The sequence below is a fragment of the Coptis chinensis genome, chromosome 9 (genome assembly GCF_015680905.1).
Source record: "Coptis chinensis isolate HL-2020 chromosome 9, ASM1568090v1, whole genome shotgun sequence".
Lineage (NCBI taxonomy): Eukaryota > Viridiplantae > Streptophyta > Magnoliopsida > Ranunculales > Ranunculaceae > Coptis > Coptis chinensis.
Window position 1 is genome coordinate 75,731,960 of NC_141464.1, and position 13,955 is coordinate 75,745,914.

At 38.5% G+C, this 13,955-nt stretch overlaps 1 protein-coding gene and 2 pseudogenes across 2 annotated transcripts; all 3 read right to left on the reverse strand.

Annotated features, from left to right (window-relative positions):
- Positions 1-329: 329 nt before the first annotated feature.
- On the reverse strand, positions 330-1,867 carry LOC147478108 (epidermis-specific secreted glycoprotein EP1 pseudogene; annotated as a pseudogene). Its single transcript, XR_015207684.1, has one exon. The product of XR_015207684.1 is annotated as an epidermis-specific secreted glycoprotein EP1 pseudogene (transcript).
- A 1,203-nt stretch (positions 1,868-3,070) lies between these two features.
- Positions 3,071-4,578, reverse strand: LOC147478109 (epidermis-specific secreted glycoprotein EP1-like). Its single transcript, XM_086582585.1, has one exon. The coding sequence runs from the start codon at positions 4,534-4,536 to the stop codon at positions 3,214-3,216; it is 1,323 nt and encodes a 440-aa protein (XP_086438711.1). The 5' UTR covers positions 4,537-4,578; the 3' UTR covers positions 3,071-3,213.
- A 7,024-nt stretch (positions 4,579-11,602) lies between these two features.
- On the reverse strand, positions 11,603-13,334 carry LOC147478110 (protein FAR-RED IMPAIRED RESPONSE 1 pseudogene; annotated as a pseudogene).
- Between the last annotated feature and the right edge of the window lie 621 nt (positions 13,335-13,955).

Here is a 13,955-nt window from a genome sequence, read left to right on the forward strand (position 1 = left end):
AGTCTACGATATCCGGAACCATCAATTCCTAATTCCTAATATGTAGTAATTTGAAAGTAATGATTAGGCATTTGTGGGATGATGAAAACTCTGTGTAAGATATGCTTATGCACGAAACGAAAATACGTAACTAAGTATGCTTTTGCACGATATGTAATATGTAACTAAGTAGGTGCCAGCTAGTTTAGTTGGTAAATTTTTTGGGTGATGATACCAGAGATCTGGGAATCCAACCCGCCAGCATTTCCAAATTGCCCGTTATGGATCTCACTTAAAACAGGCTTGCCAAAATGAAACTACGTAAGTTACGTTACCACTAGGCATATATGTGCAAGAAAAAACACATTCAAATTCATTAATGTTGTTACACAATTTTAAAATTTAGGTCTATGATGGGAATCCAAATATATATCTTGGTAACAATTAAATTTAGTGTCACTTATTGTTGGACTCTTTCTTATTACTTAAAACATAAAATCCAAATCATTGGGAAACCTACTTAGAAATCTTGATATATGCCACATGAGATGGATTAGACACCTTAGTCACCGTGCCTAGTTCAGGAGCTAGGAAACACTTTGAAGACTCTTCCTTGTAAAAGAAACCCAAGCACCCACAATCCTTGCTGCACTTCTCCCTGCACCCACTTACCTTCATAGGTCCTTCGCCCACTGTGTAGTCATTAGTAAAGTGTTCTACACCCACAACTTTATAGTAGTTCACATTGGTAGCTCCACCCTTGCAAGAAGGAAGCTTTGGTGGTGCACAAGTTTTGCTCCATCCCAACAATCCCTTTGGCAATGGACAAGCAACACATTGACTATCCTCACATACCCCTAGTGAACCACATCTTGTAGGCAACTTGCACTCACTCTGACCATAAAGATGATCTTTGTCAAAGAGGCTGTAAGTGATTTCCCAAGCATTCCAATCCACCTTATCGTAATACGTGTACACTTTAAGACTACCGTCTGATCCCAAGCGAAGCATTGATAAGGTGCTATTATATTTTGGTCTGCCCACCAAACTGTTTCCGTTAGATGAGTTGCCCACATATATATCATACCTTAGCTCATAAGCATAGGGAAGATCATATTCGGGTACGCTATTGAACACAATACGACTTAATGGGGTTTGCTGAGACGCAAATTCTGGATATTTGTAATACGGCAAGGGTTTTGGAGAGTTTTTACTTTTAAGGTATAACGCCAATGTATTATTTTCAAAGAGGAAGCTATATGGCCCTTTTGATCCATTCACATCAGATACTCGGCTAACAAGTTGGCTAGGGCCTCCTCGGCTGAATGCCTGACCCACCAAAAGAGTGTCGGTAGGGTAGTTGAAACTCTGCCAAATGAATCGTCCTCGCTTGTCGTGGAGCACAAGGTTACCATTTGAAAGAAGTTTAAGGCCAATGACACCCTTATTGGATGTAGCGGTCTGCCAAGCGATTCGACCATCAGAATCTGCAAGGACTAGATTTCCATCAGTACTAAATGTTAGAGTGGCATTTTCACGAACTGGGTTGCCCCGGTTAGCATCCCAAACCCACCGCATAATGGACTCGGATTGATGGACACCCATTCTTAAGGCAAGAGTGAAGGCATTTGGTGTGGTGTTATAGAAACAAAGAGTGAATGGAAATGTAAAAATATCAGTAACACGATAGTCTGCGCCATATTCAACACTGTATTCACCGAATGCGCCTTGATTAATTATTTTAAAGGTGTTCGAGGGAGGAACACTAGCTTGAGCTACAATGGCTAGAGCGAGAAAGAAAAAGACGAGGGAAAAATGAAATGAATGGGAATTAGAAGGAGACATTTCTGTCTTTTGTTGTAATACAAAGAAGCAAAACCGGCCTATTTATGGAGGATGAAAGATTGAAAGTGTATAAACTTGGGTATAAAGTTTAAGACTACTAAGTTCATCCTTATTCATAAACTATAAACTACTAAGTTCATCCTTACTATAAACTATAAACTACTAAGTTCATCCTTATTAAGGGCTGGATAATCTTTTAAACAAAATACACGTTCAAGACTTCAAGGTATGACAGCTTGTATGCGTCCCTTCATTCGTACGGAAGGGTACCGTACCTGAGAACAATTTGAATTGACCTTAGCATAAGTTTCATGCGTTGACCTTATCATCTTGATTAGATGATTGATATAAGATTTCATGTTGTTTATTCACAAAGATATTCACTGGTGTATAGAACCTTATTATAAACCATCATATAAGGTTCTGTAAAGATGTAATCATTCTGAATTTATTATCTTTTAATTAGTTTTAATTTTATTTTTTAACAAATTGGCTTGGGTCTTGCTAAAAACTTCTATCCGTAGCACGGATTGCACGCCTTCCTATTGGGGAAACTAACGAGCTATATCGATCTGGTATTGGCGTGTTGCTACTCGATCGTTGGCCAGGACTACTTAATTGTACGCCAACCACCACTAGATTAGTTAAAAGACTTAAAACTATTGACAGTTAAGGGCTCATTCCTTCCTACGTATTGGCTTATTAGATTTAATGAAGGATAAGTAAATTGAAAATGGATTAAGTTAGTCAATCTATTCAGCTCAGTTCTCTTTTTTATTTGATAATTTCCCTTTGACCCGAAAAGACAGTAAGAAGTCAATAAACAATTCCAGTAGATGAAATTGATAGTTCAGAAATCAAATTTGCTCCCACATGTATTTGTCGCTTGCTTTGACTTCTTTCAGGTGAATGATTCCTTTCCCACATTGGACATGTGCAATTTTTAAGGCTTGCTCTATTGGTTTGCATTTTGCAAGTCATAAAGAAGATGTGGAAAACTGGGTACCAAGCCACCAGCCTGTCCTTCTTCAGTGTTCCACATTGTCCTTTGTGCGGGTTTTATAATTTTCACCTTCCCTGTACGGCGGCTGTACTTACATATCTTTTAAGTTTTAACAACCAAGGGGTTTTGCAGGACATTGTATGGTAGTAGGACTGTGGAAGTGAAGAATGCCAAAGTACGAGTTACAAAGATAGGAAGTAGAACATTTGTTGACAAGTACAAAACGAAGTAATACCATCTGAATGGTAAGCAAAATGAACAATTACATTTATAATTTTTCAAACTCTACTTAAAATTATTGTACAGAAACACAAATGTAGCTTTTATTACAAATATTCTCGGTACACAAATTTTTGACAAATGACTTAGAGAAGTAGAGAACACCTCTACTTGGACATCTTGATGTAAGCTACATGAGTTTGGTTGGACACTTTAGCTAAAGTGCCAAGTACAGGAGCCAACAAGCATTTTGATGATTCTTCCCTGTAAAAGAAACCCAAGCACCCGCAATCCTTGCTACATCTCTCTCTACAGTCAGCCAGTTTCATTGGCCCTACTCCTTGTGAGTACTCATATGTGAAGTGTTCTACACCAACAACTTTATAATAATCTATGTTTTGAGAACCAGTCTTGCAAGGAGGAAGACTTGGTGGTGCACAAGTCTTGCTCCATCCCAGCAAGCCCTGTGGTCTTGGACAAGCAACACATTGACTATCCTCACAAACACCCAATGATCCACACCTTGTAGGCGATTTGCATTCACTCACACCATAGATACCATCCTTGTCGAAAAGGCTGTATGTTATCTCCCATGCACCCCAATCCACCTTGTCATAATATGTATATACTTTAAGACTACCGTCGGATCCCACTCGCAGCAATGACAATGTACTGTTGTATTTGGGTCGACCTACTAACCTTGTCCCGCTGGATTTGGTGCCTGTTATCCCGTATCTTAACTCGTAAGCATACGCTTCGTCTGTCTCGGGTTCACTGCTGAAAACCACACTACTTATTGTGCCCTGTTGTGGTCCAAATTCCTCCGCAATGTGGTATAGTATAGGATTCGGAGAGTTTTTGCTCTTGAGATACATAGCAATTCTTTTCTTTTCTAAAACAAAGCTGTAAGGTCCCTCTGATCCATCCGCATCTGAAACTCTACTAACAAATTTTGTCGGACCACCTTGACGTAGTGACTGACCTACCAAAAGAGTATCGGTAGGATAGTCGAAGCTCTGCCACACAAATCGACCTCGACTATCATGAAGTACGAGATTTCCATTTGGCAGAAGTTTTAGGCCAACAACACCCTTATTAGAAGTACGGGTTTGCCAAGCGATTTTGCCATCGGCATCTGCAAGGACTAGATTTCCATCAGTACCGAATGTGAGAGTGGCATTTTCGCGAACCGGATTGCCCCTGTTAGCATCCCAAACCCACCTCATAATAGACTCGGAATTACGGACACCCATACGTATGGCAAGGGTGTAGGCATTTGGAGTGGTGTTGTAAAAACAAAGTTGAAAAGGAAAGGTAAAAAGACTTAAAACTCTGTAGTTTGCATCGTATTCAACAATGTATTCTCCAAATTCACCTTCATTAACGAATTTGAAGGTGTTGGAAGGAGGGACAATAGATTGAGCAACAATGGATAAGGTGAGAAAAATGAAGACGAGGCAAAAAGGACTGGAATGTAAAGGAGTAGACATTTTGTCACAAACTTCTTTTTGGTGCAATGAAGAGAAAAAACTGGTCTATTTTATAAGGGACGAATGCTGTGTATAAAATTCCAATAAAGGATGGATGTGCACGTTCAAGTGGATAGGCTTCGAAGCAGTAGTATAAACTTGAAAGCGTGTTATTTGACTCTGAGCTGGATATCATATATGACTCCAAGACACAATATAATGAGTACATACTACATACTACATAGTATATAGGAAAATGCAAATAACGAGTCACTGGAAGAAACAGCTATGGTTATGGTTTTACTTCCGGTGGGCAACAATTCGTTAAATTTATAAAATACCGCTAGTCCACCCCCCACTTTGGTCAATGTACTATGCCCTAGCATTTGGGGTTGCTATGTAGTTAACTTTGACCCGTATTTAAGAGCCTAAATTACTTTTGGGTTAATTAGTATTACTCCCGCTAGATGAGCCAATTAGGATTTCTCCCTTACTAGATGGGGAAATTAGAGTTTTCCTGCTAAATATACACACACACAAAAGTCAATTTGGATTGACCGTATTTTTTGTGTGTGTATTTGGGGGTAAGACCCTAATTTCCCATCTAGTGGTGGTGGGGGTGAGGTTAATATTCATTAACCCATTACTTTTTGGGCTTTCATACAACCTAAAATTATGCTGAAAAAACACATTCGGCTGTAGTTTTGACTAGGAGTGTAAAAAAAAATCGTTGACCCATCATCCAATAGGGTACCCGGTCTTCACCCGCCACCGTTTTTATACGGTCGGGCTATAGGTGTAGGTTCTATGTTCAAATCCGACCTGTCAAGCCGCCCAACCCGACCGTGTCAAAAGCCGTTGACCCGCACAATTTCAAGACTCTAACTCTAATATTTTTGTATTTTGTTTATATTTTCTTTTCACTTTTGTAGGAATTTGAGAGATATGAATACAAACTTATGAGTTCAACATCAATTTCACATATTCAAGTTTGAACATTAGGCAAATATCAGAAGTTCAAATTCAACTTTCGAATTTTGGAGAAAATGAATCATTCATCTTTGTATTAATTTCGAATTTTTTTAGTTTATATTTTATTGTTTTGTACCATAGATCCTCGCTCCCATTTTTATTTTATCATGCTATAGAAAATAATCAATTTACAAATGGTAAATCACGAAAAAAAAAAAAAATTTCAAATTTATAGATATGGTTTTGGGTTCAAGTTCAAGTTTTTGTTATTTTTGTTTATTTTTTATTGATTGATTCCATTTTTTTCTCTATGTTGTGAATTGGAAATATATTAATTGCAGAATTAGAAAAAAAAAATTTGGGTGAAATTGGGTTAAAATGATAATTTCCACCCGACCCGGATGACCCGCCCAAAACCCGCCCCCCCCCCCCCCTCAAGTTAACCCGGCCCGGCCCGCCCCGTATTACACCCATAGTTTTGACTGTCAAAAATGCCTTTGGCCCTAATTTTGTGCGACTAAGAGCATCTCTAGGTGGTGGTAGTATCGGCTGATTTGCGCTTTTGAATTTGACAAAACTTTTCTCAAAATCGACCAACTCTAGGTGGCGCAGATTTCACCCGCACGTAGCGCCATTGGTACCGTCGCTAAAAAAATTAGGGCGACAGTACCAATGGCGCACGGGGTGAAATTTGTGGCCACCTAGAGTTGGTCAGATTTTTAGAAAAGTTTTGTCAAATTTCAGAGTCAAATCTGCAAGTGATACTACCACCATCTAGAGATGCTCTTAGTCGCACAAAATTAGGGCCAAAGGCATTTTTGACAGTCAAAACTACAGCCAAATGTGTTTTTTCAACATAATTTTAGGTTGTATGAAAGCCTAAAAAGTAATGGGTTAACGAATATTAACCCCCCCCCACCACCACCACTAGATGGGAAATTAGGGTCTCACCCCCAAATACAAACACAAAAAACGGCACTCTCATTACGCCTTGGTGGTTTAGGTATTTATTGTGCCATTGATGTCTCTACATTTGCATTTGTGGCATCCCGTTTTCAGACTTTTGAGCTTCAGGACCACATTCTTAGGAGTTGTGGTACAGTGCTTTTGGATGAGATTCTTGATGCTACTAGTAGTGCATTGAGTCTCCGCCTACCTGATTTTGACCTCAATTCTCTGGCTGCGAATGCTACCGTCCCCTCAAAACCACAAAAAGTTTTGGCGGAAGCATTCTATGGTAAGATTGTTGCTGGTCTCGAGAGGGAGTTTGATTTATCTGTTCGTCAAAAGGCAGTTATGGGATGCTTGCAGTCGGAACACGCAAAAGATTTTCTACTTGCTATTCCGATGGAGGGACTTGGACAGCAAATGTCGCCGGTGGAGTATCGTTCTATTCTCCGATACCGTCTCATGATTACTTTGTACTCTGACGGTGGTTTATGCCCTGTTTGCAAAAAGAGTAGATTGGATGCTTTTGGGGACCATGCAGCACACTGTCGACATTTTCTAGGTTTCAAATACCGACATGATCATGTTAGAGACATTTTATGTGATGCATTTTGGAGGGCTGGGGTACAAGTGAAGAAAGAAGCTCCTGTTAACTTTCTCACTGATCCGAATGAGGGAAGATCAACTTTTCGGCCTACGGATGTCTTGATTTACAGTTGGTCTGAGGGGAAACATGCATGTGTTAATGTAACTGGAGTCTCCGTTGGTAGGGTTGGGGAATGATGACTTTGAGGTGGGAGAAGCAGCTAAGAGAGTAGCGACAGGGAAGACGGTAAAGCATGAGGAAGCTTGTAGGGCTAACCAACATTGCTTAATTCCGTTTAGTTTCGACACTTTCGGTTTCTTGGAACAACAGTTTGTTGAGCTTCTCAAGAGACTTCAGAAAGTTATGAACAGTAACGTTATGACAGCTGGTTCTAACGAGTTTGTTTTTAGAAGGATAGGATTTGCTATTCAGAAAGGACTTGCGGCACAGTTTGTTGCACGCTTGTCCTAATTATTTATAAAATTCTTCATCAGTATCAATAAAATTTCCACTAAAAAAAAAAAAAAAAAAATAATAATAAAAAAAAAAAACAACAACAACGCGACATTTGCAATGCTGCGCGCGACATTACTATTGTTGTGCTGCATCTACATCCGAAATCGCAATTTTGCATCCAGGGATGCAGCTAGACAGATGATGCGGCTGTGAATGCTTCCACCTAGAATTGGAATCCACCGAAATTCCGAAAATTGGAAGCAAATCTGCAGGTGATGCGGCCACCTAGAGATGCTCGAAGAGCATAAGCAATTGAGGATTCTAAGATTCTTAACTCTTTAGGGTTCAAGACTTCAAACCCAGCATACATATTGTGGCTTTGATTTAATGAAATTCAAGTACATACATTCTATTATTATAATCAAAGTGAATTTTAAGTTAATCAATCTTACTGGTTTTTTTTTTTCACTGAGAACATATTTGATTAAAAATCTAAAATAGATCATACAAACGATTTAAAGGACAAACGCGCTACAAATTGTGCCGCAAGCCCCTTCTAAATAACAAAACCAATCCTCCTAAAAACAAATTCGTTAGAGTCAGCTCTCATTACATTGTTGTCCATTTCTTTCTGCACTCTCCTAAGCAACTCAACAGCTTCAGAAGTTAAAAAACCAAACGTATTAAATGCAAATGGGACAAAACAGTGTTGGTTAGCCACACATGCTCTTTCGTGTTTCTCTACCTTTGTTGTAGCTGCACTATTTGCAGCTTATCCTACTCCAAAGACGTTACCAAAACCTACCATAGGAGATACCCCTATAACATCGACACAAGCATGTTTTCATTCATACAAATTAAAAATCAAAACATATGTCGGACGAAGTGTCGATCTACCTTTTCTAAGGTCTGTAAGAAAGTTAACAGGGGCCTCCTTCTTCACTTGTATGCCAAGCTCGCCATACAACGTCATACAAAATATCTCACACATGGTCATGCCTATACTTGAATCCAGGGAAGTATTTGCATTGCGCTGTATGGTCTCCAAAGGCGTTGTGAGAGAGCAATATCCACATTTAGTGAATATCAAACACGTGTCCAACACAACATTCCTACAAACCAACCTCCAATACTCATCAAATCACTCATCAGTAACTCGCCCCAAGTGTACGATCTCTACAAGGAGGTCGTCCCATCAGTCTGAACCAGTAGCGACCTCCAGAAAACTCGCACTCGCTGATACCACAACGACTAATAACATACGCCACAGTTGTCACCATTAAGACCGGAGCTTTAGATGCGCACACCATTAAACTCCCATTATTCACCATTATGGCTCGTTGAATGACTTCAAGTCCGGAACTTGACCTGATGCGGGAGAGGAGGAAATGCGGGCAACTTGCCTATATAAAGAGAAGATAAACTACGTTTGACTTGATTCAAGTTGCACCGAAGAACTTAATACATAGGCAGTTCGCATTTATCGCGAACTCAGTCAAATTCATACCAAAACACCAATCTCCTTCTATCCATAGAGCATTTATAGGCGTTAAGGCCACTACTCTTGCACATTGGACAACGATCACCATCTGTGTACAAAGGGCAGATCATGAGGCAATAGCGGAGGATGGCACGATACTCAACTGGTGACATGCGTTGTCCAAGGCCTTCCATAGGAATGACAAGGAGGAAGTCTTTGGCATGCTCAGACCTCAAATACTCAATAACAATTTTTTTTTTACCTGCTAAAGATCAAGATGATTAGGAGGACGAATATCCCTTTGAGATTGCCCCTTGGTCATCTTTGCATCAAACTGAGCCTTCTTTGATAACTTATCTTGTGACTTCAACAAAGCACACAGGGTCACCGGTCACATTCGTATGCAGCTATTAACTCTAACCGCTCATTCCGTCGATCATCGTCTACCATATGAAATATACTAGTAGTTGTTCCAACTTCATGAGGAGGACCCATCAAATTGTCTCGTTTATTAGTTATTTCAAGTTCTTCCTCTTCTAGAATATCTCCCCAACATATTGGAATTTGAGATGAGATATTAGTAATCAAAGTTCCTAAGTTATGTGCATTTTTCTCAACAACTCCAATTGGAGTATCAATTGGACTTAGATTTCAAACTATCGGTGATATCGACTCATATCTTTAATCTATAGAAAAATGTGGGGGTTGAGTAACAGTGTTTTGGTGTACGTCCTAGGGGCAATTTGGTAATTTACAGTTTTTTTTGTTCTTTTTGAGAGATAAAATAGTAATTTAATGTTTATAATTTAAAAAAAAAACTTAGTGGAACCCACGTGGGTACCACGTGCACAGTGGCCAGTAGCAGATGAAAGGAATCAAAATCAATCCAATTCAGAGGTCTTAACCCTCCGACGAGGTGAACTATAGGAGTTGTCAGTGGAGGCAATGGGGTGGTCTTAAAACTTGTGTGGGTGCCGATAGTATATTGACTCTTCAACGTTCAACTAGTAGTATTAATTATAAGTTTATAACTGAAACACTGAGCCAAATAAGAGAATTGCTAGCGTCCTGACCCTATAAAGGGGTAGGACCATTCTCACCCGCTAAAAGATGAGAAAGGAAACAAGGGTAATGTTTCAACCGGTGAAATTTTTCTAAACGTAAAACTTAAGGCTTAAAAGAAAAAAAGAAAAGAGATCGAAGAGAGAGAAAAACCGAGTTATCTTCTTCGTTCCTTTTTTTCAATTTTTATCTCCAAGACTATCCAACAGTGTTGCGAAGAAATAAATCTCGACAAGTCGGCAACTACCGTATTCCTTTCTTCTAGTTCTCATGACTTTGAAAGCATCCGCCCCCAATCAAATTTCATCTGGTATGTATTCCAGATAAATAAATTTCTCAACAATTGGTAGAAGAATTTTCGGTTGTTGTGACTTTGTTAAAGGTGTTTACTTTCTTTGTGAATTGGAAAAATGTTTACTTTGTTGTGATGTTTCTATATCTTCTTGTTCATTTTTTTTAGGTGAATTTCTTTGGTTGAGTTTTATTTTTGTGTGGCCGGGTCTTTAGCTAAAATTGGAAGAGCACTTGAGAAATTCAAGACGAACTTAAATATCTCAAAATGATGGTGGTTCAAATCCACCAAGACCCATTGATATTTAAACCATAGAACTGTAACTTTGTAACACTATTTCACTATACAAAAAAAATTACAAAAGTATCATATCATTGATCATGAGAATTAGAGAATTAGTTTTTTACAAAATACTTAGTGTCCATAGTGACATCGTCACAAAATGACTCTTGCACACTACAAAATTTACATCTTCTCACAAAAATATGTCGATTAATTGTATTTGTTCTGAGGTCTCATTTGTTCTTTCTTCTTCTTTAAGTATAAGGAGTCCATAAATCTTCTTCCAATCACCATTCACCAATCGTTATTGCCGCAAGCTTACTGCTATGTTGTAGTCATTACCATTTTCAGTTGCGAGAGCACTCAGTGGTTGTTGTTGTTGTACCTACAAGATATTCAAATTTGAAGTAACAAGTATCGCCTAACTAATAGCGGTGTCAATAAAAAGGCTATATAGAATTATAAACTTGTCAAGGGTCTCACCTCTTTACAGACTCTTGATGTTGTGGCGGGTTGTTTACAACGATTCGCACTTGTTTTTCTTTCTTTTCTGCTTGGCTCACTTCCACCCCAGTTTTGATTCTCTTAGATGGTCGACCTCTAGAACCCGTGGATACGGGATCGTGTCTAGCATTACGATGGGCATCATGCCTTCAACTTGATATCCATCTTGAACTTTTTGCTGCGAAGAACCCGTGACATTATCTAAAGATGACAACTTCTCATTTTGCTTCTTTCAAAATCTATTTTACAAGTATATACTTGTCTTTGGATGTACAACCTTCCTCAGCAAGTTTGATACAGCCCACACATAAGTCACTAAAGCATTTTCGCTTTTAAACTCGGATTATCCTCGTTTACTCTAGTAGAATTTTCATAAACGATATCCAAAGATTTTGCATCCTTACTCCAACGCGTTTCAAGACATAGTGAGGTGGGATCACATACACACCTTTTGTAAATAGAACAACCATTGCGTAATGCAAGACGAGAAAACCTTTGAACTTCATTATAGATGACAAATACAAGAAACATTGGTTTTTGAGTCATCCCACACAACTGTGTATTCCTTCGTTCTCTTTTTACCGTTTAGCTTCACTACCAACTCTTGCACTACATGTATTTCCTTTTCCCCATCTAGCTGGACTGTACCTCTATTACACGAAGGAATTCGTAATATTTCCTCTTGGAATTTCTTGAATATTCCAAATGTGTACATAGATGCCATCTGAGCTTCATAAGGCGACGTTGTCTTCAAATATGGGGATTTTTGGCGAGTCTCAAAATTTGCTTTCTTTTCATCATTGTATCTCTTTTGTAGAGCTAAATTGTATTGATCTACGAACTCCTTCAAACAAGTCTTACGGTTTACATAATCATCGAAGAAAGAATTTATGCTTTCACTTCGTTGAGACGTTGACATTCCTGCAAAAAAAGTATTATTCAAGCACACCGGAACCCACTGTGTACGACATTCGAACAATGCTAAAAGCCATTCATGATCACCAAGCTTATGTTTCAATCAGTTTTTTCCACCGTCTTTCGAACTTGTCGACTGTCAATGAATCATAAATGCACTTGTTAAACTCATACATGAAGGTCGGATTGACTACACAAACACTGCCCAATTTCTCAGGTACTTTTTTCAGAATATGCCACAAGCAAAAACGATGGCGTGTTGTTTCTGGAAAAACTTCTTTGATTGTTGCTTTCATCGCCTGGTCTTGATCCGTGATAATGGCTTTAGGAGCTCTTCCTTCCATTGCAATCAACCATGTTTTAAAGATCCAAACAAAAGATGGTATAGTCTCATCCGTTAGTAAAGCACATCCAAGCAACACTGATTGCCCGTGGTGATTAACTCCTATGAATGGGGCAAATTTCATGGAATATTTGTTAGTCAAGTATGTAGTGTCAAAAGTAACAACGTCACCAAAGTTTGCATAAGCCATCCTTGACTTGGCATCTATCCAAAAAACATTCCTCAAGTGTCTCCCTTCATCTAGCTCCATAGCATAAAAAAAGCGAGGATTTGAAACTTGTGTACGAAGAAAAAATTCATAAATGATCTGCGCATCCCCAGTTGACATTGATTCTCTCTTTTCTTTGTCACGAAAATTTCTAAGATCCTTATCCGTGAAAGTCAGATTTTTCACTCCACCCGATTGCTTCACCATTGTTGCCATGATCTTCGGAACACCTACTCCTACTGATGAGAGAGTTCTAATTACGTTCTTTTCTGGTGTGTTAATCTTCTTTTGTGATCTGAAAAAGCGTGAACTATCCAGTTCCACTTCATGATTATGCTCTTTAACAATGTCAAGCAAAATCCACTTTCCATTAGTGATTCTCTTCACCTTCATCATTGCCTTACAATCTATCCTTGTGTTCGGTCGTGGGTTTTCAACTCCTTTTGCAGCACGTTTTTTGCCTTCTTTAAAACACACATAAGTCCTACCAATCACATCATTGTTCAGTTTCGAATGCTTCATGTGCTGTCTACGAATACTAAAGCCAATAATCTTCGCATAGTCATTGTAACATTTATAAGTTTCTTCTTTAGATTCAAATTCCAAACCAACATAAGGATCTACTATTGCATTCTCATTTTCAGCGAACTCCTTATCAATTTCACCGTCAGCTTCTTCCATGTAAACATTAGTCTCTTCACTTCTAATGCTGTCATTGAAGATGGACTTCTCCGCAACCACGTTTCCATCAATGTATATTGCATCATCCATTATTGTTTGTTCAAAACTCAAGTGTCTTGGACTATCCATGGCGTCGACGTAATCCATATACTCTGTCCAATATAGATAAGATTAAAAAATTTAGTAAATTATCTAAATTCTATTTCATTGATGATAAACTGAAAATAAACTTGCTAACTAGATACCTGATAAGCAAAACATTGATTCAAAACAATAAAGTACATCATTGCTAACATTTTTTTTGCTCAACCAAAACAAGAACAATGACTGCAATAAATTGTTCCTAATTAAATATGACTCAATCTCGATGAAATTCAATGGGGACACTCAAGGCTAGGAGAAACGGAGGAAAACCCAAACAATTATCAAATAAAAATGAGAGTGCCATCATCCAAGTTAAAGCCTCATGGTAGTAGCTACTAATTTGAAATATTTGATGACTGAAATGTTCAATCTTTTTATCTTTGTAAGTGGTGCTTGTTTGTTGGGGTTGTTTTGATATCCACTGCGCTACGATTGTGCCATAGCGATCCCAAGTGAAACTACCATTTCAATTTTTCTATAATGTATACCAGCGAGTGAAACTACCATTTCAATTTTTCTATAATGTATACCAGCGAAAATGAGGGGAGAGAAGAAGCTGACAAAGTA